This window comes from Phocoena phocoena, chromosome 14, assembly GCF_963924675.1.
Source record: "Phocoena phocoena chromosome 14, mPhoPho1.1, whole genome shotgun sequence".
Lineage (NCBI taxonomy): Eukaryota > Metazoa > Chordata > Mammalia > Artiodactyla > Phocoenidae > Phocoena > Phocoena phocoena.
The window spans coordinates 4,463,318-4,491,115 of record NC_089232.1 but is presented as its reverse complement, the minus strand read 5'-3'; the positions used below and the strand labels follow the sequence as shown (position 1 = coordinate 4,491,115).

General features: G+C 44.3%; 1 protein-coding gene across 1 annotated transcript in view; it reads left to right on the top strand.

The window, feature by feature from the left end:
• Window positions 1-27,798, top strand: part of SLC9A2 (solute carrier family 9 member A2) — an 85,156-nt gene that overhangs the window by 28,288 nt on the left and 29,070 nt on the right. The window contains exons 2-3 of the mRNA XM_065890776.1: window positions 5,738-6,201; window positions 13,408-13,658. Of these exons, the coding sequence (XP_065746848.1) occupies window positions 5,738-6,201; window positions 13,408-13,658 (715 nt within the window). The remainder of the gene's footprint in view (window positions 1-5,737; window positions 6,202-13,407; window positions 13,659-27,798) is intronic.

The window sequence follows — 27,798 nt, the reverse complement described above, 5'->3', positions numbered from 1 at the left end:
TCTGGTTTAAAACTCTAACTGGACGGCCTTGACCCTCTCATTTCCAAAGTCTGGTCTCTGGTTTCTTGGGAAGAGCTTGTCCGCTCCATGTGTGGAAGACAAGGATGGTTTGAGACACCCTCACTGGCTCCCCCTCCCCTTGCCCACAGAACAAAGGCGGGTTTTGAAGGATCAGCTCTCCAGGCCTTCTACGGTGTGGCTGCTGCCTGTTGGATGGCCCCTCTCGTTGACTTGCCCTATACACTTCACATTCAGGCCAGCCCTGCCACCCTGTGCTCAGGATAACCAGCCTTTCCTGCTGTCTTCCTCGTGCTTCATCCCCTCCGAATGGAAATATCCACGTCCAGCTATCTCAATGCCACCTGCTCCAGTTCCTTCTTGAATTTCCTCATCTGAATTAATTTCCCTCCTCTCCTTACTTCCCTGGTACTTATTATACGTCTTCTTTTATAGCATGTATCACTTTCTATCTTGTACTATAATTACTTACAGTCTTATCTTATGTGCCAATACAAGCTCACTGAAGACATGGCCCATTTGTGATCCATCTCTGGGCCCCTCAGAGTCTTATACAGGGAAGGTACTCAACAAATACCCTCTTAAGGGTTTAACTCTGCTTGTTCCTTCTCAGGTTCTTCATGGAAAGACTAAACACATACTGGTTTTCTCTTTTTTGTAAGTGGTCAAGTCATTTGGAAAAATTAAATACCATCTAAGTTCTGCTTTGGGATAATCCCAACAAAATTTTAATGTTTCCTTTATAATTTCATATTTTCAATTAATCTATTATTATAAGTCCTTTGCAGATATAATAAGTGGAGCATTTTTGAGACCTCTGTCTTCACAGTTGTGCTACTTTTTGATGGAGAGAAATTAGATGTATGTTTCAATCCCAGCATGTGACTAAGTGTTGTGAGAATTCCATATTCACAGGCTAATGTTACTGACATAGAGCGGTTAATTCTGCTCTATTTACTGACTTCTATTCTTTTTATGTATTTATTTGCTTAGCTTTTTATTAGTTGCTTGTATTATTTATTTCCTCAATTTGATTCTACTTATTTTTAGAGTTAAATTTTCTTACTTGGTCTTTGTCGACTAGAGTTATCATGCAGTGATGACAGTTTGTTTTTATGTATCTGATCAGAGTGGTATTTCTTACTGTTTTCTCTCTGCTTCTGTCTATTGCATGTTGCCGTTCTATTTTTTTTTTTTTTTTTTTTTTGCAGTACGTGGGCCTCTCACTGTTGTGGCCTCTGTATATTTGATTGCTATGTGAATTGGGATACATAAAGTCAGCATTTTTAGACTTGAACAAGCTTGTTTATTTCTCTTAAAAACAAGTTTGATGTATTCCATAAGTATTTACCTTTTGTTCTCCAACCAAATAGGCATAATTTTCTGAATAGTCTTTATTTTAAATCCACAGCTTCCCAGAGTTGCTTCAAGAAGCACCAGCCGGGGAAGCTAGTTCTGGGTCTCGCAGCCACAAAGGCTGCCCTCACTGACCTTGTCCCCAAGGGTACTTGGCCCCTGCTTAACACGGGCTTGGCAAATATTTGTGGATCTAATAAATATCATTATTTTTTTAGGCTCTCTTAAAACATGGAGCATGAGTTAGAATATGTGTGTCTGTATTCACCTCCAGTGAGAAGTTTCTCAACTGAAGGTGTTTCTCTCTTCTTACCTCTGCAGGTTTCTACTTTCCCTTGCTGTTGTGCTGCTGGTTAATTAAAACTGTATTTTTTGGGAAACATTTTGTATTTTGTTGTTGTTGTTGGTGGTGGTGGAGGGGTGGTTTTCTCTGATTCAGATTTTTACATTGTTGCTCTTTTATGGATCCTACTGTCGGGAAGCTTCCTGTGTTATTGTTCACTTTGCTTTCTTTCCAGAATTTAACAAGTGGATTATTTTATGTGTAATGAGTAAATATAGTGAATTAATTGCATTGCACTCAGTTATACCTAGATCTTTAGTTTTTAAGTTCAGTTCATTCCAACACTTATATGCAAAGAGAAATGAAGATAGAGTCGCTCGACTATGTATTTGGTATGAGATCCTAATTCTGTTCCCTTTCCCACTAAGTGAATTTCTGTTGCAATTAAAATAAAATAAATTTTAAAGCATCCATCCTCACAGACTTTTATGTTCCAGAAATAAAAAGTGAATGACACAAGTACAATGCCCCAGACATTCTAAATTGAAGTTAGCAGGAAATACAAGGTACAAACTGAACCAGGGTAAGTAAACCACAGCCCAGGGGCCAGAGAGGGCCCCCAGCATGGTTCTGTATGGTCTGTGGGTCAAGAATGGCTTTGACGTTTTTAAATGGTTAAACAAAATCAAAACAAGAATGATATTTGGTGACATATAAAATTGTACTCTAGTTTCAATGCCCATAAATAAACTTTGATCGGAATACACCCACACCGATGTATTTAGATATTAACTCTGGCTACTTTTGTACTATAATAGCAAAGTATGGCCTGCAAGCTGAAAGCATTTACTATCAGGCCCTTTACAGAAAGAAGTTAACTGGCCCCTGGACTAAATAGTAGATTGTACCTTCAGTAGCTCATGTTCAGCCTTGTAAAAATCATCAAAAAGTTTTCTCCCGATAACTGATGTATTTGTCAATACTATTAGGTGGGATAATGACCCTGGTCTATTCAAGTTCATTTTCTCTTCAAGAAATACTTGGTTGTGGCCAGGGGAGCCATAAATATATGCACATGTGTAAATGCTGATTTATTTGTTTTATTCTGTGAACAGTGAAATTTAAGAAGCCTTTATTTTGTTTTGTTTTGCCTAACTGCTTTGCTAGGAGGTTTGACTCCTGTGGTTGGTGAAAGAATAGACACTTCCACGTGGAACCGTTTTTGCCAGGAGGGAGGGTTATAAAATTCAGCATCTCTGATTATGTTCCCCCAAAAGCACCGGACTCAGATCTCTTGTGACTACGCTTACATCTAATCCCTTCTTGCCTGTGGAACAACTGGGCAGATTCAGTAACTGCTGTCCTATTTCAAGCAAGGGTCACGCAGACCGGTGCTGAATGGCCTAAGCATTCAGAAAAGAAAGGCGAACAGCCTTTTCTAAATATAAACACCTGTTTTCTTAAACAAGTGCGCTTGGCCTGTTGCCGTTCTTCTCTGATTTTGGCGACCACGGGATTTTCCCCTGCTCCCTTCCCTTCCTCCAGGCCTCCTTTAGCCCTCCATCCTGGTGGCCCTTCTGTCTGACTGCATCCTGGTTTCCCGCTCACCTGGGATCCTGGTCAGGATCAGTCACGTGGCAAGCACGGCGGCCGTTGGTCCCACCCTCTGATGCATTTAAGCAGGCAGGGTTTCTTCCTTTCTCCCACCTACCTGGTCTCCCATGCTCCGTTCTTAGGAGTAAGGATCTCCTTTCAACACAGTGAAGGACGGCACCCCCGTGTGAGAGCACAGGGTACCAAGTCTGGGTGGCAGAACAGGAAAGAAAAAGGCAGAAGAGGAAGCAGGAGCCCGCCAAAGCAGGCTTTGTCCAGTTTCCAGTTGGTCTGCAGAGATCCTGTTCCTTGCTTCTGGGCATTTCTTGAGAACCGTTTTCTCTTGCTTTTTCAAGTAGAAGAGAGACAGAAAACAAAATGTCTGGGCATACGTGACATTGCAGGCCAGTGGTTAGTTACTGTTACCACTCTTTATGGGAAGGGTGTGTGTGTCCCCATTTCACAGCTGAGTACACCTGGCCTGGGCCTGGTGGGAACGCCTCCGAGGCCACACGCAGGGAGTCGGAGAGCTGGATTCCAAGCCAGGGGGCAGCTGTTATGGCCCAGGGCACACAGGGCGCCCTCAGATTGGCCCTTTGTGCTCTCCATTCCACCAAGGAGCAGATTGCACTGGAACCCAGGGGGCCAGAGAGGCTGTACCAGGACATCCTTATCTTACAGGGTAAGTTGGTATAGAAGCAGGAGTCAGCGTGCGGAGGGGTTGCAAAGATGTGGTTTTCAGTGGACATAGTTTTTTTTTTTGCGGTACGCGGGCCTCTCACTGTTGTGGCCTCTCTCGTTGCGAAGCACAGGCTCCGGACGCACAGGCTCAGTGGCCATGGCTCACGGGCCCAGCCGCTCCGCGGCACGTGGGATCTTGCCGGACCCGGGCACGAACCCGCATCCCCTGCATCGGCAGGCGGACTCTCAACCACTGCGCCACCAGGGAAGCCCTGTGGGCATATTTTTTTAACTTCTTTGTTGAACACAGAGAGGTCAACAGGCCAGAGGGTCAGGGGTCCGGCGTGGCTGCATCAGCTGAATGCATTTATTCCCCAATGATGATTGGAGTCTGCTGTAACATGAGTAAGAAAATAATCCAAGCTGGAGGGATGAGTTGAATACCCAATATAAAGATGTTCGCTTTATTACTTAGAAATTAATTCTTAAAGAAATTTAAAATTTCTTCAAATTATGGTTACATTTTTGGGGGGGCCACACATATTTCATGCTATGACTTCAGTATGGTTTGTAGGCTTCTAAGGGTTTACTTTTTAAACCTGCTGTGATTGTAAGTTTCTAAGGACTTACTCTGTCATTTTAATACCGTCTTCCTATAATTCAGATAATTTCCGTTTGCTGCTTTAATTCTAAAAGGTATGAAATGCCTTCGGGATGGCCCGCTGTTGCCTTGCCAATAAGGGCTGGCCTCACGTAAGCCCTGCCAAGTGACCTCCGTGTGTGAAGTTGCTTCCTGTGTTGCCCACATGCCGGTACCACCCGCATTTCCCTCCCGTTTCCCTGCTACGGGCCGCCCCCTAACATGGTGTCTGCATTAAGCCACACTGGGCTCCACCATGAATTAGGAAAAGGTGTTTCCTTCCATTCCTTCACTTCTTAGGAGACTCTTCCTGCCTTCTCTATGTGATTAATGCAAGACGCTGCCTCATCCATGCCATTCTCAGCAGATTTCCTCTTCTCTGTTCCCTTAGTGATTGACTGGGGCTTTACCGCCTTATACTAGAGTAAGTCGTAAACACATCTGTTCCTGCCTTGATTAGAAACTCTATGACATTGGAGATCATGGCGTGTTTATATGCCTCACTTTTCGGTAGTCATCTGATGGACCTTTGATGTTGATTTGGTTGTCTCCGAAGGAGCAGACATCTGAAAATTAAACCTATTCAGCGTTCCAAATGAAGGAATCTGAAATTAGAAATATTGATATTCAGCAAGTTACAAACTCTTCTCAATACCAGAGGAGACAGCGGTGATCCAAAACCTGGCCTGTGATCTGGCCACCTTGGCACGACCCCGTATCTTTTTGAGCCTCAGTTTCCACTTAAATAAAAAAAGGGGTGAAAATGCCTCCTTGCCTTACTCCTTAGGGTTTTTATGAGGATGAAATGGTTTGTGACATCTGTAAATGTGTTGGGAATCACAATATTGCTTCAAATGTAAAATTGCGTTGTCTTCTTTAAGAAAATAGGCATTTAGATGAAAGCTGTGCTGTTTAGGTATCGTGTTCCTATAGTATTCCACTTCTGATTTAAATTGAAATGTGTACCTGAATGTGCTTTGTGAATAGTTTTAAGGGGATCACCTGACTTTTGCATCGTAATATCTAAAGCCCGCGTATAGCCAATTACGTTGACCTTGGGAGATTTTGAAACAGGACCTATTGGTTCTGTCAGAGAGAACCAGTTTGCCTTTTCCATAATTCTCACGTAACCCAAATTTCGTCTTTATTTATTTTTTCTTTCACAGGCTTCCATCTGTATCACAAATTACCCACCATAGTGCCTGAGAGCTGCCTTCTCATCATGGTTGGACTTCTGCTGGGTGGGATTATTTTCGGAGTGGATGAGAAATCCCCCCCGGCCATGAAGACGGATGTGTTTTTCCTGTACCTCCTCCCCCCCATTGTGCTGGACGCGGGCTATTTCATGCCCACCCGCCCGTTCTTCGAGAACATCGGCACCATCTTCTGGTACGCCGTGGTCGGGACGCTTTGGAATTCCATTGGCATCGGGGTGTCTCTGTTTGGGATCTGCCAGATCGAAGCCTTCGGCCTGAGTGACATCACTTTGCTCCAGAATCTGCTCTTTGGCAGCTTAATCTCGGCTGTGGACCCCGTGGCCGTGCTCGCTGTCTTCGAGAATATCCACGTCAACGAGCAGCTCTACATCCTGGTCTTTGGGGAGTCCCTGCTGAACGATGCCGTGACAGTGGTGAGTGACGGTTCACACGACATCACTCCACCGGGCCGGGGCCGCCTCCCGCCAGCCGCCGAGGGGAGACCCTGTCTGCAGATCAGGCAGCTGGGCGGTCGGTCCCCATCCCTGCGCTGGGAAAGGCCCCTCACTTGGTTCAAGGCTCTGTTCTCGCTGTCTTAAAATTCTCAGTAAATTTATTATTTGTTATTTATCTGTGATTCTACAAAGGGCCCCTCACTTCATTTTGCCTGGATCCTGCCAGCTACGTGGCTGGTCCCTGCTTGTACGGCTTTGCTGCTGCCAGAGAAGCATCACAGTGACTGTGACCTGTGTATCCCTGGAGGTTTCTCACTGTGACAGCTTCAGCAGTGATGGGTTTTGATCCGAATTCAAAGGACTCAAGGTCCCAGCGTTCTTTGTGGGAAGTGCCGCCCTCAGGATGTGGCGTGTATAGTACAGGTGAAAGGATCACGCCCCCTGAGTGCTGTTCTCCCTCTGGGGAGGGTGTATTTTTTATTTCCGGATCGGAGGCAGATTTTTCGTCACACAACTCACTTCTCTTCTTGCTCAGCCAGCAGACTCTGGGTCCTCACCATTTCCCCATAAATGGGTATTTATTCAGAAAATGCAGATTATTTTTAATTCTCACTAATTGCCACATAATTAGAGTCAGAGGCTGTCATGAGCTTAACATTAGGAGCATTGAACTGCTTCCTGAGCTCAGGGGAGAAGCCTCTCCCCGCACCCACATGGCTGTCCAGACCTTCTCCACCAGCCAAGGACACTCAGGTGACCTTGGGCTGGTTAACCAGTCGGTGGGCACTGGTGATGCTGTTTTAGGTTAGCCAGGATTCTGTAGTAGTGATGGTGATAGGAATGGTAGCGAAGGCATACCTTGTGCTCGGAGTTTCATAACAGCCTATGAAATAGGTATTCTTCCCATTTTGCAAATAAGAAAATTGAAGGAAATGTGAAATAAAGTGTATTTAAGTAACTTAAGTAATTTATATTATCCCCTCTGTTAGTTAGTTCCTATTATTAAAATGGTATTCCTGATTCATTTCAAAGTTAACATAGATTTCAAGAAAAAAAAGAGTCAATTCGCTTCACTTTTAGTGTGTATGTGTTACTTAATGAATGCCTGATGAGGGACCTTCCTTCGAAGTTGGAGAGAGGATTCTTTTTGTAATTTGTCACTTTTTAAAATTTTCATTTTTGAAAAATTTATTTATTTGGCTGTGCCGTGTCTTAGTTGCGGCACGCAGGATCTCCGTTGCAGCCTGCGGGCTTCTCTCTGTTGTGGCTCGCAGGCTTCAGAGCGTGTGGGCTCAGTAGTTGTGGCGCGCGGGCTTAGTTGCCCCACAGCATGTGGGATCTTAATTCCCCCACCAGGGATCGAACGTACGTCCCCTGCACTGGAAGGTGGATTCTTAACCACTGGACCACCAGGGCCAGTCCCCGAGAAGGTTCTTTAAATGATGTCTTTTCCAGTATGTGTAATGTCCTGTGTGTAGGTCATGGGGCATCTCATCCTCATCCAAAGGTAGATTACTGTGATCAGCTTCAGAAACAAGCTTAGAATATCCTTTTAATAATTCAGTTAAATGTTACAATAATGTGACACACAAAAAACAAGTTAACATAGAAACCAACATTATTCTCTGTTAGCCTGTATTCAGACCCCTGACCTGAATAAAATACCACCTTTAAGGATGTTCGTTAACTCCATGTGGATATTATTACATAAAAATAATTTACTGATAAGGAAATGCCATTTTTTAGTATAGCTAAGAGCTATTTTGAGGCAGTGCAGTTACCTCACTCAAGTAACAAAATCCACTTCATTTATTCCATTATTCATTAACGGTCCTTAGTCATTAACTCACCAGTATTAAATTTTAACTGGGAAACTGCCATAACAATGAAGATATTTTATAACTCATTCTCTTTTCCGGAGGCATGAAGTTTTCCATTGTGACTAATGTTTGATATATACATTTTTACCTTGGTTCTAGGGAGACTGTGGGAATTTCAATGTGGGAATCTTGGGTCTATTTAGGGTATAGGAAACATTACAAAGAAATAATAGCACCCTGCTGCATTCCTCCTAGGGCAAGGTAGCAACATCAGGTCAGTTTCAGAAGGACCTGCTGTGTCTTTGCACTGCTTTCCCTTCTCTTCTGAGATTTCTCATTCAGTCGCCTCGGTGGTCCATTCTTTGAGCGTGTCAAGAATCAGATCTCAGCAAACGATCTGGCTAAACTACCCTTTAAAGCGTGCCTTCCAGAGGCACATCCTGTGCTTTCTGTCCAGAGGCTCGAAGCCATCAGATGTGGTTTTACGGTCGAGATGGAGCGCTGACCCAGAGAGGGCAGTGAGCCAGGTTGAGGGCCAGCCATTCCACGGCAGGAAATGGGCCAAGGACGGAGAAAGGGCATGGCTGCTCTTTAGTTGTGGAGCCCTTGTTTCCAGGCCAAAGCCTGTGAGTCAGAAGGACTCTAATGGTTTCAAATGAAAGAGGCTTCATTGGTAGGTTCTTTACCCTGGGCCAAAAGCCATGCGGACCCTTAAAGCCACCTCCCACAGATATCAGGGCATGCTTGGGAGGGTTTGCCCACCTACCACTGAAGAATAACCCACCAGGTATTTCCTTCACCAGACTGGCTGAGTAGTGGGCTGAATTGCCCAGGTGTTAGGAACAATTCGAAAATGGTATAAAAAATTATAATTTTTGTCTCCTAGTCAGGTGTTCTCAAAGAATAGAGGTAGAGATGTTTTATAGAAGATTCTTTGATTCGTTCATCTGGTCTTATCTCTAGGAGGGTTTAAGGAACTCATGGGTTAGGGAAAGGTAGGAAAAACATAGACCCTGCTGCATACATGGAGAAGGCTGAGTCACTAAATGCTGCAACTAGAAGGGTAGAGATTAAACAGAGAGAGTCAGGTTAAAAATGTAGGCTCGGGGCTTCCCTGGTGGTGCAGTGGTTGAGATGCAGGGGACACAGGTTCATGCCCCGGTCCGGGAGGATCCCACGTGCCGCGGAGGGGCTGGGCCCGTGAGCCATGGCCGCTGAGCCTGCACGTCCAGAGCCTGTGCTCCGCCACGGGAGAGGCCACAAGAGTGAGAGGCCCGTGTACCGCAAACAAACAAACAAACAAACAAAAAACATAGGCTGGAGGATGAGCAGAATTGTAGGTCAGGCAATTAACTGGGAAGTTCAAAAGTGAGCTTAGAAGATTTGAAAGGGAGAAAATCTACCATAAAAATGTCTCAAAGCAAAGGGAAATTGATAATACATAATATAAATTGAAGTCAAACTCTTTGTTCTGTGGTCTGGGGCTATCATAGATTGGAATTAACTGGAGAAATGACAGTCAAAAAAGAAAAAGCTGAGATTTTTAAATAGGATTTTTGTGCTTTTCCTTATAAGAAGTATTTTAAGAAAACCTTTCAAACTTTCCCCTGTTGGGTAAAGATTGTTCAGGTTCTCAGCTATCTGAGAAGTACTGCTGTTTCCATTGTGGTCCATGATCGAATGAGTTAGGCTTACATGGTAATTTCTAGAAGGTGTGAAGGCAACCACTGAATATTCTGACACATTTTCCAAGAACACTTAAAAGAGTTTCCTCAGTCTACCCTAACTAGAGTTGGTTAAGGAGAGCTGGCTCTTAAATCAGAAGCTAGGGATACACACCAATGGCCCAGACGTTGTGTGCCATGCAGTGGAATTTAACTCAGGAAGCTGGAGAGTAAAGAGTGACCACTTGGTACTTAATTTGGCTTTTGCAAATAGCAGAACAGATTTAAAATTACTTATGCAAAAATGATTCTCCTTTGTGTTTCATATCAGGAAAAGTGACCTGAAAACTTTTTCTGGAACAGAGCTATGCTGAACAAAAACCCTGTATTGTTTGCATCCTTGCAGTACATGATTTCACTGCACTGTTGCACATTTTAAATCAAAGTTCAAAACAGATCATATCTAATTTTAATATACACAAGTATTTTTAAAAAAAATAATAATGAATAGAAACACTTGAAAGTACTCAGCTGTCACATTAGCCTGTTATATTGATGGAATCCAGCAAACAGGCACCCCTGGCTTTTCGGTTTTCTAAAGATACAGTTGTCAAGTTGAGGTCAACTTTGCACAGACCAACTAGAGACATAATTGTAGCCACATACATAATACATATACTACATATAAATTATAACTTCAAAAGCACCTTTCTATATAGATTCCCTTGTGGTAAAATTAAAGGACGTAACTGGCATGAACTAACTGTGGGGTTATGGCTGGTTGTAACTAAAAGAATTTTATCTTGTGCCCATCCCTAGGTATCAGGTTCAGTGTACAACAGGTGGGAGGTTATGGAAAGCTTTCTGGTTGTCAAGGTAACGTCTCTACCTAAGCTAGTTTCTCGTAAGGTGGCCCCAGCATCCGAGGAAGTGGAATGATGAAACTGGAGCTTCTGACAGCGCCCTGAAAGTGCAGAGCCTGTGACTCAGCTTTACTCTTTGCAAAACCTAAAGGGATATTAAACACAGAATGTGCGTTTGAGAGATGCCATGGCTGGGGCTGCCTGGAAAACAGCTTGGAAAAGATTCCGGTGTATTCCCGTTGTTCCTGTGGAATGAGTACCTGAGCTTCCTTTGGAGGCTTCATCAGTGTCTAGATGGGGTAGGGAGGGGAGCTGAGACGGAAAGAGGAGAAGACGTGGGTTCTGTGCACAGGGAATTTCTAATTCCTCGGAGGAAATGAGGTTGGCATTCAAGAGGCAACACCAGCGACACAGGATGGCACGTCCCCAAATGCCAGATGCTTTGGGGCATCATCTGTGTTGCAGGAGGGGCAGAGGGAAGGACAACTCGCAGGCGCCGTAGGAATCCAGGAAGGCCGGAGAGGAACAGCGACTTGAGCGGCGCCATGGAAGACAGATAGAGTTTCCCTCCGTTTGGGGGCTGGGTTTCTATCAAGAGAAGCCCAGGGCAGGGCTGAATACATACAGTGTGCTTTGTAGAGCCGTGGTGAGACCCTGTTCTAGACCGCAGGGTGTCGCAAAGCATTAAAAAAATGCATCAGGTGTATTGAGCCTTCCTCCCTAAGTCGGGCGGCCAACGATTTTCAACTTGGGAGTGAGGAATGGAATAAAGGAAAGTGAGTCTTGTAGTAGCTGCAGGGGGCACTCAACTGGTGTGGGAGGGAGGCAGGCAAGTGGAAACCGGGGGTCGGAACGCAGAGCCCGAGTGGCCCGGGGAGGCTATCTGTGCAGGGCTGGAGGCTGGAAAACCTGTCCCTCTCCCTGGGCAGCAGGTGACGGGTGACCGTCACCTTTTGGCCTGGGCTCTTTAGAGGCAAGGGGTAAATATAGAACATGTCCGATCCGCTCTCAGGAAGTGATCATGGCGTGTTGATGTGGATGAAATCTGACGTATGCAGCAGAGTCTCTGGATGCGAGGAAGCAGACGACTTGAAGCTGGTTCTTTTCTGGCAAATGATGACCCTTCAGGATATTTAAGTCCTCAGGCTTGTGAGTTGCTTTTTTTCTTCTCTTAAACTCAAGTCATTTCTTGGAGGTCCGATACCAAATGCTCTCAACTGTTACACCAACAATCAAGAGAAGGGAAAAGCCCACTGCTTTCTAAGTAATAATACACTGGTTTTTTTTTTTTGTTTTTTGTCAAAACCAACAGACATTTATTGTCATCTACTAGGCAACATGGAAGAAGTAAATCATAGTAAGGCGAGATCCTTAATTACAAGGAGTTTATGATCCGGTAGAAAAGAGGAAAAAGTTCCCCAAAACCTGTAATGTGTAGGCTATAAAGGACCGTTAGTGAAGTAGAAAAGGGTGAAATGGCTTTTTGCCAGGACACACTCTGGTTAGCAGAGTGTCTGATTCATTCTCATGGTTAAAATTGAAGAACTGACCCAGAGGTAGGAGACCTGGATCCTTGGTATCGCCTCTGACGTTTTGTGTGCCCGTGGACGGATGGGTTTAATTTTGAGTTTCTCAGAATCCCAAGGAGGGTGTAGTACGGCCTGTACTCCAGAGGTGTTTATCCCAGTGTCCCATTAGCTGGCTTCCCTGGAGATTCCCTCTGCAAATAGCACAAGAAGCAGGGCATGTGCCTGACTGTATTTCACTTGCTGCCTTCATGAAAAAATTACTCCGGAGGAAGGTATCACTTCCCATGCCATTTGCTCAGTGGTCCTTGGAAACATGTTTGAAAGCATCCTGCCCGGCAGGTGTGAACGCCTGACATTTTTGAAGACTTAATTAAACTATGTAAAAGACTGTGTAAAATTTTCAGAAACCAAGCAACAGTGTAGTCTCGTCACTTTAGAAGGACACATGTGCATGGAGTTACAGTAGATACACACACACACACACACACACACACACACACACACTGGTTGCTGTCTCTTGGCTGGAAGAAAACCCCATCAGGTCTTGTGTTTCACCAGAGGTGCATGTGTGGGCGGGGCAAGGACCTCAGTGACCTGGGAGGAGGATGTCTTCAGGGAGGGGACCTGTATGGATGAGTGGGTCCCTTCCATGGTGCAACCCCACAGCAGGGGCCTTGAAGTGTCCCTAAATTCACAGCCAGCACTCACAAGCTTTCTCTGTGACATACTCCTTCCCAAGCATTGGCAACGCAAGCAGGGTATGTTGAAGGGCAACCAAGCCATTTAAAATAATCCTTTAGGATCCAAAAAGTGATGTTTTAGCAGTAGGTCACGTAAATTAACTTTGAAGTTTCCTCTCTCTCACGTCTAGAAATAGTTTTCTTGATGACACGCTTTCATCAATGCTTTTTGTTTGCAGCTATTAAATGCACTGTTAAAATGTGAAATAAAGACGGGCTTCCCTGCTGGCGCAGTGGTTGAGTCCGCCTGCCGATGCAGGGGACACGGGTTCATGCCCCGGTCCGGGAAGATCCCACATGCCGCGGAGCGGCTGGGCCCGTGAGCCATGGCCGCTGAGCCTGTGCGTCCGGAGCCTGTGCTCCTCAATGGGAGAGGCCACAGCAGTGAGAGGCCCACGTACCGCAAAAAAAAAAAAAAAAAAAAAAAAAGAGATGCCCAGTCACTTCCACTGATCGTCCACTTTGGGGCACGGAAGACACGCCCTTGTTAGGAGGCAGGAAGATTTCTGGGGCCGTGAGGATGTCGGGGAAGTTGGGGGGTCCTGACGTGCCCTCTGCCTCTCCCACAGGTCTTGTACAACCTGTTCAAGTCTTTCTGTCAGATGAAGACCATCGAGACCATCGACGTGTTTGCCGGAATCGCCAACTTCTTTGTCGTGGGGATTGGCGGCGTGCTGATCGGCATCTTCCTGGGCTTCATTGCGGCGTTTACCACTCGCTTCACACACAACATCCGCGTGATCGAACCGCTCTTCGTCTTCCTGTACAGCTACTTGTCCTACATCACAGCCGAGATGTTCCACCTGTCGGGCATCATGGCGTAAGTATTGAACTCCTTGTTAAAAGCACTTGGTGGCATTTTGTGGAATTCATGTATTCTAAGCTGCGATGTGAAAGTTGAATATGTTATGTAAAAGAGTAGATGTTCTTGAATTCTTTTAAGAAAAATTTAAAGTAGATTTTCGTTACTCTTTGTTTCAAAGAAATGAAAGTATGGATCAGCCAGATGTATCCCAAAGCGGAACTTCCCTGGCCGTCCAGTGGTTGAGACTCCACGCTTCTACTGCAGGGGGCCCGGGTTCGATCCCTGGTCCGGGAACTAAGATCCCGCATGCGGCAAAAAAAAAAAAAAAAAAAAAAGTGTAGGCAAGTGATCTGGTGCTAAAATGGAAGCCTTAAAAGGGGCCTCTTGGATCTCATGAAATAAGACAATAGTGTTGGGGTGGATGGTCAGGCACCAAGAATTTTCAGAGTTTGATGCCCATTCAGTGTTGCTCAGGTCCACTAACTCCACCCAGGCTGTATCCCCCAAACTTCATCTGGAATTCTGGAATTGCTTATGTCAATTCCTTTGAACAATGTTAGTAGTAGAGAACCTTCACTCTGTATAATAGATTTGATTTGAGATCATAGCTTTACATCATTCAAAGCAAAATTCAGTGAATAAGGTATGCCGTCGTGTACTTTGAGTTCAGCTTCTTAAAGAAAGAGGTATGGTTTTAAAGCAAGAAGTGGATAAAGCAAGAAATTATTTATTAACGACACAGTTGTGTATCATTCACTAACTGATTTGGAAGGATGTTCTCAAAAAATTCTACAAGTGGCCGGTAGCGTTTGGATCCAGTTTTAGCCTTTGGAGGGTCACTTTGAAGGAGGGTACTTGTTGGGTGTGGATGTTTCTACAGCTTCCAAGAATAAGCCTGTCATATTATGGTCACACCTTGTATAGGGCCAGTGAAAAATGCTTACTAATGGAATGCCTTTCAAAGTTTTAATTTTGGGGAAGTCCCTGGCAGTTCGGTGGCTAGGACTCCGCACTTCCACTGTTGGGGGCCTGGGTTCGATCCCTGGTCAGGGAACTAAGATCCCTCAAGCCTTGTGGCCAAAAAAAAAAAAAAAAAAAGTTTTAATTTTGACAAATATTTATTTACAGCTTAATACATGTTAAGCTGTCCTGCTGGGGCCTGCTACGCTATTTAGAGTTTTGTGTTGTAAATGTAGGTCTAGTTCTTCCTGAAGTTTTCTCTTGCACCCTGATTTAGGTGACGCTTTGATTAAGGATTGCTTTGCTTTTGCCCCGCACCACCACTTTCATACCAGAAGCAGATGAGGTTTGTCTCCCTCCACGAGGAGAGTGGAACCCACTGTAGTGAAAGCCATGCGTTAGAAGGTTGTGTGGTTTTCTGTATCCCAGGGAACCTAAATAAAGCACTGTAGCCATCCAGTCTGACCCAGTAATGAAATGTGCAGTGCCTTCCTGGTGGCTATTCATATCATTTCTGTATGACCTCCAGTTTCCTCACTGTTCTTTGACTGGTGTCATTGAAAGTGTCCGATCAGCTGGTGACAAGGTCTCTGCAAAGATTACAGGGCAGGGACTTTGTGTCTAGTTTCCCAGCAGTATTGTAGCAATGGTTGGTGTAAGAACCTTGAATATATTTCAACCAAGTGCATATGTAAAAGTTCTAGAACCCTCACAGAGTTATCTAAATATGCTTGTCCAGAGTGTGGGGAGGACAGGTGAAGTGTTGGATGGGGTTGGCGTGCTGGGGTGTCTCTGCTTAGAAATGTCTGGGGGTGCCCAGAGTCCACAGAGCTTGTGATGCCTCACGTCCCCAGCCTCCTGCAAAGACAAGATCAGGGCTTTCCTTGCTCTGGGAATTAGGACGTCAGGGACAAATGGGGCCACGTATTCCTGGGAAACTGCATGGGTAGTTCTCTACTGTGGTTTGTTGGCAGATGAAAAACCTCACTTTTGTCCACAACTTCAAAGTAAACATTTACCATACAACTTAGTGCACAGAAAAGTCCCTTATTGCATTGACATGAATATTGTCATAGCACACAGTGAGTGCACTAAAATTATGTTAATAATTACATGAAATATTCCAGGAGATTTAAACACTTTTGCATTTTACCATGTACCCCTGTTAATGCTGTGAGAGCAAACGAAGGGACAGATTTACGTCAAAGTGCGTTTGTTCTCAGAAGTCACACCCTTGTTTCCTAAGGTGGGGTGATTAGCGTGGTCTTCAGAACCTGACCGTGTGTGTTGTCTCTGTATGGGGTACATCACAGATGTGCATGTCCGCCCTTTGGAAAGTACACTGTGTGCACTTCCAGGCTGTATTCACTGTCCTTGCTGGAGGATGTCGGTCCAGGGCATCCTGGTGTCATGATGTAATTAACATTCCACGTCCACAGACACCTCTTTTATAGAACTCGTCATTTTTTCCGCATTTAACTTGTACCGAGTGTAGAAATTCCTATCGTACTTCATGCTGATGGCACCTTCTTTTACCGTTTAAAAGCAGGTGTTAAGGTTAATGGGAGTGACGGCACGTGACTTCTGAGCAAGCTCAGAAGAGTCCCTTTTTGTTTGTTTGTTTGTTTTTGCGGTATGCGGGCCTCTCACTGCTGTGGAGCAGAGGCTCCATTGCGGAGCACGGGCTCCGGGCGCGCAGGCTCAGCAGCCATGGCTCACGGGCACAGCCGCTCCGCGGCATGTGGGATCTTCCCGGACCGGGGCACGAACCCACGTCCCCAGCATCGGCAGGCGGACAGAAGAGCCCCTTTTTGTTTAAGAGAAATGGGAGCCACAGGGAAAGGGAAGTCGGCAGAGGGGTCAGACAGCTGGGGAGCTGAGAGAAGGGTTGCAGCACCTCTCTCTGAATTTGTAAGAGTGTGGAGCGTGAAACCTGGTCCTCCCAGGGTTTGTCCTCCCCTCTCTCCCACTTCTCCATCCCTCTCGCCTTCTTCCTTCCTCTTCTTAATGCCTTTCCGATGCCCCATGCTTCAACTTTGTCCTGGGTGGACTCTTGGGCAGCCTGTCTTAGAATGAGATCATGTAATGAGCAGGTAGTTGATACAAAAGTCTGATGAAAAAGAAACATCTTTCTGTAGAGCAGAAGATGGGTCTGGGTTCAAAATGCAGTGTCTTTTTTTTGTATGTGTGTGTGTGTGAATGTTTACAGCAGCTTTATTCATAATCACCGAAACCTAGAAACAGCTCAGATGTCTTTCATCTGGTGAATGAATGAATTAATTATGGTACATGTGTACAATGGAATCCCACTCGGCAGTAAAAAGTAATGAGCTATTAACATATGCAACAACATGGATAAATCTCAGATATATATTGCTAAGTGAGAGAACTCAGATTCCAAAGGATAAATTCAGTGTGATTCCAGTTATAAGATGTTTTGAGAATGGCAGAACTACAGAGACAAAACAGATAAGTGATTTCCAGAGGATGGACATGAAGAGAAGGGTTGACTAGGAGGGGGCAGAATGAGAGAATCTGTGGGCGTGATAAAACTGTTCTATATCTTGATTGTAGTGAAGGTTCTACAACTGTATGCATTTATCTCACTTCACAGAACTCTATACCAAAGAAAAGTGAATTTTACTCTATGTAAATAAAAAAAAAATTTATTGGAGTATAGTTGCTTTACAGTGTTGTGTTAGTTGTAGGTAGGAAAGCACTGGGCAGGATTCCAGCATTTTGATTTCTTTGGAAAGATGTTGGAAGCAGTGTATCCTGGCATCCACAAAGCCTACTGTCACTGCTGTTGGTTTTTTGTCATGAACTTGTGATCTGATATGGTCTTCACTGACAACAGGTAAATTAATAGGAGGTGGAGTTCCATCTGTCTTCTCGTTCTTTGTCTTAGAAGCTGTTTGCAGAGCTGGCTTCTGGACAGTCTTAGGTTTTCTTTCCCCTTTGTGGCCTCTCCTAATAGTTCAATTCTTTATTTAACGTTAAGGAATTATTTGTGTCCACGTGTTCCTGTGTGTTCAGGAGAGTTTTAGCTTCAAACACTAGGGGGTAGATGAAAGTTCCTGTTTTCTAATTTTCTAATATCTTTCTGCTCATTTCTATACTGGGATAAGTTGTAGTAGGGAAAGTGTGTACGTGTGCGTGTGTGTGTGCGTGTGCGTGCGTCAGAGTGCGTTTCCACAGCTCTAGAGCTAAAGTTAAGGGAAAGTTTCTAGTCTCTTAAACGAGACCCCTCACGTATCACAGCTCTATAGTTGGGGTTGGAGAGGGGACTCATAGCATTGATTTCAGAAATTTGTTTCTTGGCTCATGTGTTTTGAACTTTATGTTCAGAAAACTGCGCAGGGATAAAACAAAAATGATTCCCATCATCCCCCTTATGCAAGGACACTAACAGACGCCTAAGGGATTCCTAAGTTCAGATCCACACCGACATGAACTGAGCTGGGACTCTGTTCCCCCTTGTGGGCATCAGGCACCTTTCTGGTCCTCACCTTGTACATTGCCCTGGGATCCAGGCATGGGATGCCGAAAACCCACCGTCCTGAAGAGGGAGATGCTTGGTCCCCACAGCAGCCGGCAGCCTGCCGGGAAATACTATCTCTTTGCTGTGCTCTACAAATTAAAAAAAAATGGCCACGTCCTCCTGATAGGACAGCAGGCACCCAATATTCTTTAGTTTTGTTTTCATGGGTTGATAATTCCTTAGTGTTTCTTCTCTAGAGGGCACTTAAAATATTTTCGATTTGGTGTTTCAATTATTCTAGCAGCATTATTGCAAAGAAAGTAGGAACTGGTAATTACCAGTTCCATCTTATGAATGAGCAAAGTGAGGCCCTGGTGGGCAAAAGCCATGGCTGTAGGGTGAGGCCTGGGCCCTGGGTCTCCAGTTAACAGGTCCGTCCAGGATATGTCCCAGTATCCACTCTAACAATAAAAACAAGCACCGGGCTATTATAAATAGAGCTGCAGTGAACATTGTGGTACATGACTCTTTTTGAATTATGGTTTTCTCAGGGTATAGGCCCAGTAGTGGGATTGCTGGGTCATATGGTAGTTCTATTTGTAGTTTTTTAAGAAACCTCCATACTGTTCTCCATAGTGGCTGTACCAATTCACATTCCCACCAGCAGTGCAAGAGGATTCCCTTTTCTCCACACCTTCTCCAGCATTTATTGTTTCTAGATTTTTTGATGATGGCCATTCTGACTGGTGTGAGATGATATCTCATTGTAGTTTTGATTTGCATTTCTCTAATGATTAATGATGTTGAGCATTCTTTCATGTGTTTGTTGGCAGTCTGTATATCTTCTTTGGAGAAATATCTATAATGGAATATTACTCAGCCATAAAAAGAAATGAAATTGAGCTATTTGTAATGAGGTGGATAGACCTAGAGTCTGTCAGAGTGAAGTAAGTCAGAAAGAGAAAGACAAATACCGTATGCTAACACATATATATGGAATTTAAGAAAAAAAAAATGTCATGAAGAACCTAGGGGTAAGACAGGAATAAAGACACAGACCTACTAGAGAATGGACTTGAGGACACAGGGAGGGGGAGGGTAAGCTGTGACAAAGTGAGAGAGTGGCATGGACATATATACAATACCAAACGTAAGGTAGATAGCTAGTGGGAAGCAGCCGCATAGCACAGGGAGATCAGCTCGTTGCTTTGTGACCACCTAGAGGGGTGGGATAGGGAGGGTGGGAGGGAGGGAGACGCCAGAGGGAAGAGATACGGGAACATATGTATATGTATAACTGATTCACTTTGTTATAAAACAGAAAGTAACACACCATTGTAAAGCAATTATACTCCAATAAAGATGTAAAAAAAATTAAAAAAATAAAAACAAGCACCTTTCAATGACATTTTTAAAATGAGACTTTCACAGGCATTTCCAGAATGCCGGGCTCAGGGATAAAGGAGCAGGGCTGCGCTCGCTGCTCGGAAGCGGTCACTGCTGAGGCTGTGAGGATCCTGTTCCCTTTCTTTCCTGTCTTCCTGTGTAGGAATTGGTGATTGTCATCTGTTGAAAACTTTGAGAACAATAAGAAAGCATGCTTTTGCTGGCCATCTTGTAGCTTCTTCTTCTGGTTGCTCCTGGTTTGCCCACCAGGTGTAGCAGTTAGAAGACCATCTCTTCAAGATACAGTCGTACGAAACCAGAGCCCTACAGGCCACGATGTCTAGTTCACGTTTACCGGTCTTCTCAAAATACGGGGGCGGGGGAAGAAAAGAGCACGTGACATTTCAAGACATTCATAAAACATGATCCAAAGCATCATGTTTGATCATTTGTTTATTTTGAGCGTAAGACAGGTGTCTTTTATTAATTTTCCCTAGCCTTTTCTCATGTTTACTGGGTGTTTTTCTCCGTGTAAGAAGGTGACCTGGAGCTTTAACAAAGCAATCTGGATAACACAACCTGGATAAATGCTAGTCTGCATACAAGTCATCAGTCATCACCTAGTCTCTGGCCTGGCCTCCATGTAAATCGAATTAGTCTTAAAGCCTGAAAAAACAGGGAGGGAGCAGGCCACATCATCTTATTTCTAGTTGGAGCTTTAAACTTCAAATTCACCCCTAACCTAACGCCCACATCTTCCCCTGAAACAAAAAAAAAATTTTCTTTTAGAAGAAATGGCTATTAAAGACTGAGTCAGTTGCATAAGAATTGGCTTAATCCTGCAGCCTGCATGCAGAGTAGCTGTTGGCTTCACTGCAGGCCAGCTGGGGCTCTTGGAGCAGGACAGGTAGAGATGATGCTTTAGACCAGGGCTAAGTCCAGGTGCTGGGGGGTGGCTGTGCATGCCTGCACATCACGTAGAACAGCAGGGAGGTAGAGTCTGGAGGGAAAGGAGAGAGGGGACCATAACGCAGGCTTCCATCTATGGCTCTGGGTCTCGTGCTCTGTTCATCGTCTCTTTGTACCTTATATTGTCTTGGCAAATAAAAGCTTTGTTTTTGATGATGCTGTATGCCTTCACCGATAGCTCTCACTGGTCAGAACTGACCTCTTTAAAATCTTATATGGGGACTTCCCTGGTGATCTGGTGCGCTTCCACTGCAGGGGGCCCAGGTTCGATTCCTGGTCGGGGAACTAAGATTCTGCACCCCGCGTGCTGTGTGGTACAGCAAAAAAAGAATGAGTTTTTACAGTGACCAATTCAGTTCTATTTAAGTTAAATCAAATTGTAAAATAACAAACCTATAAAAGTGGAAGAACAGTATGTATTTCAAAACTGCCAAAATAAAATATTTTAAAAAACCCTTATGTGACCACCTCAAACACTAAATGGCACGGGGGCAGTGGGTAAGGGAGGAAGATAGTAAACTGAGGCAGGAAATTAGTTAAACAATAGAAAAAAGACAAATCGTATCTCCCTTAATTTTCCGGACACATTCAGGAAAAAAGTGAAAAAGAAACAAACAAAACTGTATTATATTTTTAATGGTGACTCACCTAATCTTTTGTTTTCTTTTGTATAATTTTGCCTCACCTGCAGGGCAAAACTAGAAAAGTCAGGAAGGAATTTGAAATTATAACCCTTTTTTTCCCCCTAGCTTTATTGAGATGTGATTGACACACATCATTGTGTAAGTTTAAGGTGTAAAAACGTGATGATTAGATAATATGTGTATATTGCAAAAGGATCACCGCCATAAAGTTAGCTGACACATTCATCACCTCACGTAGCTACCCTTCTTTGTGTGTGTGTGGTGAGAACTTTCAAGTACACAATACAGTATTGTTAACTGCCTGTACTATCGAATGTACCATCACATCCAGGATTTTCCAGTCACCATGCTGCCCCTTAGATCCCAGAACTTATTCGTCTTATAATTGGAAGTTTGTAGCCTGTGACCACTGTTACCTGTTTCCTGTACAACCCCTGCAAGCCCCTGGCAACCACCAGTTGACTCTCTGTTTCTGAGACTTTGCTTTTTTTAGATACCAGATACGTGAGATCACACAGTATTTACCCAGATTAGTGTAAATGATTCGGGAACGTATTTTCATTTATTTTGATGGTTTAAACTTTTAATGAAATAGATTCAGCTGGTAAACTCCAGTATTGGCTTGGTTTTTTGAAGGAGGAACAAAACCGGTGGACGGCCACTTTTTTTGTTTTCCTGAGTGTAGTCCACTCTTGTGGTCATGTGCTACATGTGGCTTTAGAGCGCTTAAAGTGTGGCCAGTCTAACTTGAGGTGTGTTCTAAGTGTAAAATAGACATCAGATTTTTAAGATTTAGTAGGAAGAGATTGTAGAATATCTCAATGTTTTTTATATGGCTTGCATGTTGAAATGACAGTGTATTAGATCTGTCGCATTAAGTAAACATATTATGAAAGTTGCCTTCACCAGCATCTTTTTACATTTTTTAACCATGACTATTAGGAACTTGAAGATTACATATATGGCTTGTATCGTACCTCTGTTAGCTTTGCTCCGTAGAGCTCACCATTCGTTTTTGCTGTTTGATTCTGCCATCACTTTGCTTTTCTGACTGTTTCTTGACTGGTCTTTGTCTTTATCTGAAAATGATTATATTACTGCTGGCCTGTGTTTCAATTACGCTGTAGAAACTGATTTGATGATCAAGTCATCACTACATTGCTCTTGGTCTAGGGCTTACAATTTAAAGTGGCATTTTCGTCTTTCAGACTCTGAAGTTATAATAAGGCTAAAGTTATTTTCTAGTTATATGTAGGCCAAGGTGAAAAATAGGATTATAAACAGAAATGTAAATACGGTATAATTTCCGAGAATAATTCCCATTTCTGTTTTTTTTTTTTGCGGTACGCGGGCCTTTCACTGTGGCCGCTCCCATTGCGGAGCACAGGCTCCGGACGCGCAGGCTCAGCGGCCATGGCTCACGGGCCCAGCCGCCCAGCCGCTCCACGGCACGTGGGATCCTCCCGGACCGGGGCACAAACCCGCGTCCCCTGCATTGGCAGGCGGACTCTCAACCACTGCGCCACCAGGGAAGCCCCAGCTGGAAAACTTTAATTCCATCATCAAGATCTTGGTCCAGTCTTCCTGCCTCTCATGCCTTTGTCAACAGTCCCCAACTAGAGTCAGTGGATGCCGTGGGTTCCTTGATGCCTTGTGTTTCATCACACTTTTGACCCTGAGCTGTGATCTCTTATGTGTTCTTTCCACAAGACCATGCTTGCTTTAGGAGGCAGGAAATGAGCTATAAACAGTAGTTGAATTGAAAGCATCTAAAGTAGAAAAAAAACAGGAGATGTGGAAAATCCATGAAATGGGCAAGACTGCATGAATCATCAAGCATCTATAATTATTTGAATTTATTTCATTTTGATATTTTAAGAAAGGCTGTTCCATTTTGGTGGTTGGATATTGCTTTGAAAAAGAATTTTAAAAAAATTTTCTCATATGTCAAACTCACTTTCTCTTGGTTGTCAGGTTTCCTGGAAGAGGCAATCCATTGTATAGTAAATTCGTGCCCTGGAATAATTAATTTACCTCACATGAGTGAGTACTTTATTCTGAGAACATACAGTGTACCCTGAGTCACCACAGACCTGGCTTTAATCAATACAGAGAAAGCTTTTTAATTGTTCTTCATCTCTGCTAATGCTTGGCACTGATTAGTAGAGTATGCTTTTATGTTTGGCAAAGTCTTTATGGGGAATGTGCAACTGTTATTTGGGCAGTATTTTCCTGCAACTGAATCCATACTTTTTAAGATCACACACAGGCATGGAGTAGGCATGAAAGAATTTTGCAACATTCTTTCTGTCAGCTCAGTTCTAATTCTTCACAGTTCAGATTACAGAACAGGTCTAACGTGGAAATCGAAATTAGAGAATTGACCACTCTTCAAAAAAATAAAAGTACTAGTATTTATAAACGGAATTAACCGAGTCATGGCTACACCATATGTAAGTGAACACAGACAAGGTATGTGTATGTTTTATCTTCACAACCAGAAATCTGCCTTCACTGCCCGCCATCTTTATGGATGCCGTTCCCTTTGGTTCTACAGATGCCGACTGCCTAGTGAAGGGCTGTGGATCCCCATTAAGGTAGACTCAGCCAGCATCAGGCGAACATACACTTGGTACCACTGCATGCAGGGAGCCATGCTACCTGTGGAAGAAGGGTAGCCCCTGCTCTGCTCAGAGTGTGGGTTCTGGTGGAGAGGAAGTGGACATCCATAGACGTGAACATCGATTCATTGGCTGCCAGGGTGGAGTCGTGGAGTACTATAGAAAAAAGTGTTAGTTGGAATTTTCTGTTCCGAAGATAGTCCAGTGACATATTATCTGCATAGAAAGTCTGTTTCCCCCCGGAAGACCGTTGAGACAGTATTAGCTGGCCTGAATTTTTTGTATGCTGCATTAAGAGTGCTACAGTGATGAAGAAAACCTCAATTGCCGGTGAATGTAAAAACCGCTAATTATAGTGCTTTAGCTTCTCTGTCTCTAAATTGGTGATAATCACCCTACATTTATGTTAAACCACCATGTGAGGCAAGATAATAACAAAGCAGAGGGCCCCAGTGAATTCTATATGAACCTTACCTCCACGTGGTCCCACGGAATGGAGCCTAACACCTGTCCAAACATAGACCTTTTCTGGGAGGTTATACGGGCCAGGTGCTGCAATGGATTTTGAAAACCAAACGAAAAACCACTGCGGGAAACAAATTGACTCCCAGCTCTAGGTCTTTCCCCTCCAGATCTGTCCTCCACATGTCCTTCAGAGTTCTCTTTCTAGAATGCAAATCTGTCCACGACACACCACTGTTCCGATGAGTAATCCATCCCTGGATCCATGTCATCATCGATTCAAAACACATTAATGAGGTGCCAGGCACTGTGATAAGCCCTGATGACACTTTTCCCCCCATGAAGCTTCCAGTTGGTTTGGGGAGATAAACATTAATTACTTGGTGGAAGATATAATCTCTCATTTTCCCTACCAGCCTATACAATCGACTCCTAAGCATAACACGTAAGAGTTATGTCACATGTCATTACCTGGCCCCTAACTTCCGTGTCCTCACCTGTTAACCTTCTCCTCCTCTCTCTCCCCCGCAGCAGAGTCAATTCTTCAGGTCCCTGAATATACCAACCTGTTCATGGCTCTGAATGTGTCCTCTTCTTTTTCTGGATCATTTACCTCTTCTTCCTGCTTGGAGAGCTCTCACTTACCCATGAAGATTCTGCTCAAATGTCCCCTCTTTTGTGGCAGAAGCAATGATTTCCTTTCCTGTGCTCCCAAAGCATCCTTCCCCTCCTCCGTTTCTGGCACTTGCCATGCTGTGTTACAATTACCTTTCCACGACTCTTTCTCCTCTTAGACCACGAACTCTTGGGAGTAGAAGTTGCCTCTTATTTGCATCCGTCTTCCTAGATCCCAGCCCAGAACTTGACCCAGAGTAGATGCTAAGAAGATATTGGTTGATGTTCAGTTGTTATTCCTGATCATATGAACTAAATTGGAAGATTAGGACAGAGAGACCTACATGGAAAGCGGGGAGAAAGATGATTCAATGACGTGAGCTGATACAAGTAAGGTCAGACTGGGAATACTGAAGACCAGTCGTTTTATGTTTGAAGGAGCTCTAGGGTGAAGAAATTCATCTAGAGTTTTCTAAAACGTCACGAGTTATTTTGGTTATTATTTTGGTGTGGATATTATCACGCTGATGTTCAGGATGAGGGAGAGAGGCTGTGGGCTTCAGGTGTGAAAGTTTCATGAGTTCTCTTTGGTGGAGAAAGAAATCTTCCCTCTCTGTACGTGCTTCAGTGCTACTGGGATTTGCTATGACGTGACCTCCTACCCAAGGCACTCCTGGCCACGAGCTCCAGACCCAGTAAGGCTCCAGTTTGCACCATTCCCCAGCTCTAGAAGCGTCTCATAATTCTTTTAGAAAAATGAAGGAGAGTCAAACTTATGGTGACGGTTAATACTATCAGCTATAGGTGATGATCCAGGAAAGGGGCAGTCTCTCTTCCAGGGAGACTGTATTATTGTGTGTACCTCCCTAATTGAAGGGAGACTAACTCATTTGTAGTTTTGTGTACATAGGATGTTACTGAAGGTGAGGTGCTTTGATGTAGGTTAGAGCATCCTACAGCAAAAAAGACCCCTCTTTGCAATGAAACACCTCCTGGCCTCTGCTTGAGAGGCTGTGTGCACTGAGCTGTACATGACGGGCCAGAACGCGACCTTTGAAACATTTGTCCCCAGCCTGTACTGTTCATCCACGCCATAGACACCCGCATTTCCTGAACAGGGCATTGCCGGGCTCCGGGGCCTCTGGTACCTGCTGAGGGTGTTTTTCCCCCGGAGGATCGCACCTGTGCTGTTCAGAGGTGGTGTTGAGTTACAGGGAGGTGTCTGGCAGACAGGAGTATCACTCTGGTGTCATGTTAAGGATACAAAGCAGTGGAAAATGATCCCGTGAACAGTCATGTATAATTCATGTATTTTTTTATTCCTACATCAAAGCTATAGTTTTCAATAATTTCTGAAGAGAAATTTTTGTTTAATCGCTCATTTAATGGGCTGAAGATTACGTTTTGCCTGTATGGTTTATATCTTTCCCAGTGAATGATGTGAACGTGATCTCAGAGGGAAATAATTAGCACATACACAAAAGCAAGTTTCTTTAGCCCTTTAGCAATCCCTTTTTGAATGATAAACAAAAAATCCAAATCCAAGAGGGACAGAGGGAAATAGGGGTGGTATGAGAAATGTAGGGGTTTCAACTCTATAGCTGATGCTTTATTGTTAAAAGTAAAAGTGATTGGAAGAAGCTGGGTGGTACGTACTTTGGTGTTTGTCATTCTCCATATTTGTCCTTAAGTTTAAATGCCTAATAGTCAAACCATTTTAAAGCATCTTTTGCATGGGATAAGAGAATTCAAGAAAGAATGATGGCCCTCATTGGTTTTGTTACAGGCTTTCAACTTGGCAGCATTTAAGAAAGGTTCATTAGTATGTGCTGCTGTGTATGTGTCTTTTCTTCATAAAACATAGTATGATTCAGAGTCTTCTGGCTTTTGCCCTCATCACTTAGTATTGGGCAACTTTTACTTTTTAAAGTCTGATTAAAAAAGAATTGAGCCAAAATATGCAAGATGAAAATGTTCAGAAATGCGGTTAACGAGTGGTTTGTATTCAGGTGGTGGCTGGCAGTGATGCCACCTGCCACTCTGGTCCACAGTGTCTACTGCCCGCTGTACTGGGGAAGGGTCCAGGCTTTCACGTCAGGCCAGTGTGACAGAGCTCCCGCTAGCTTCGGTCACCAGGCCCACGGGGGATGTGCCCTTGGTCGTGGCCACCACACAAGGGAGGTGAGTGCCAACAACACTGTGGCCGGCTGAGGGATGGCCCCCAAAGGTCTAAGTCCCCAGAACCTGGGGATATGTTACCCTGCACGGCAGAGGGGACTTCGCCAATGTGATCAAGTTAGGGTCTTGAGATGGGGAGAGAACAGTGGATTATCCGGGTGGGCTGGATGAAATCACAAGGGTCCTTATGAGAGGAAGGCAGGAGGGTCAGAGTCAGAGGAGATGGGACCAGGCAGGCAGAGGTCAGCATGACAGGGCCATGAGCCACGGGATGTGAGCAGCCTCCGGAAAGTAGAAAAGGCAAGGAACTGATTCTCCCCTAGAGCCTCCTGAAGTAACACAGTCCTGTCGGCACCTTGACATTAGCCCCAGATCAAGAAGAGAATGAAAATGATTTTGGACTTATGACTTCTGGAAGTGTAAGGTGATAAACCTGTGTTATTGTTAAGCCACTAAGTATTTACTAATACCACAGCCATAGGAAACCAGTGAAAGAGGCTTGTGATTGGGAACGGATGCACATGGCCGCTGAGCCTGCGCATCCGGAGCCTGTGCTCCGCAACGGGAGAGGCCACAACAGTGAGAGGCCCGCATGCCGCAAAAAAAAAAAAAAAAAAGAAAGAGCAAGAGTTAGGGCCCTAACAGTTCTGGCTTTGAGTCAGACTGCCTGGGTTAAAATCCTGGCACCACCATCAATTAGTTGTGTGACCTTGAGTCACTGGACCTCTGTCTGCCTTTGTTCTCTCATCCATAAAATGGGAACCATGACAGAACTTGCCTCAGAGGCTTGTAAGGAGGTTTACTGACATAACTCATACAAAGCGTTTGCACCGTCCCTG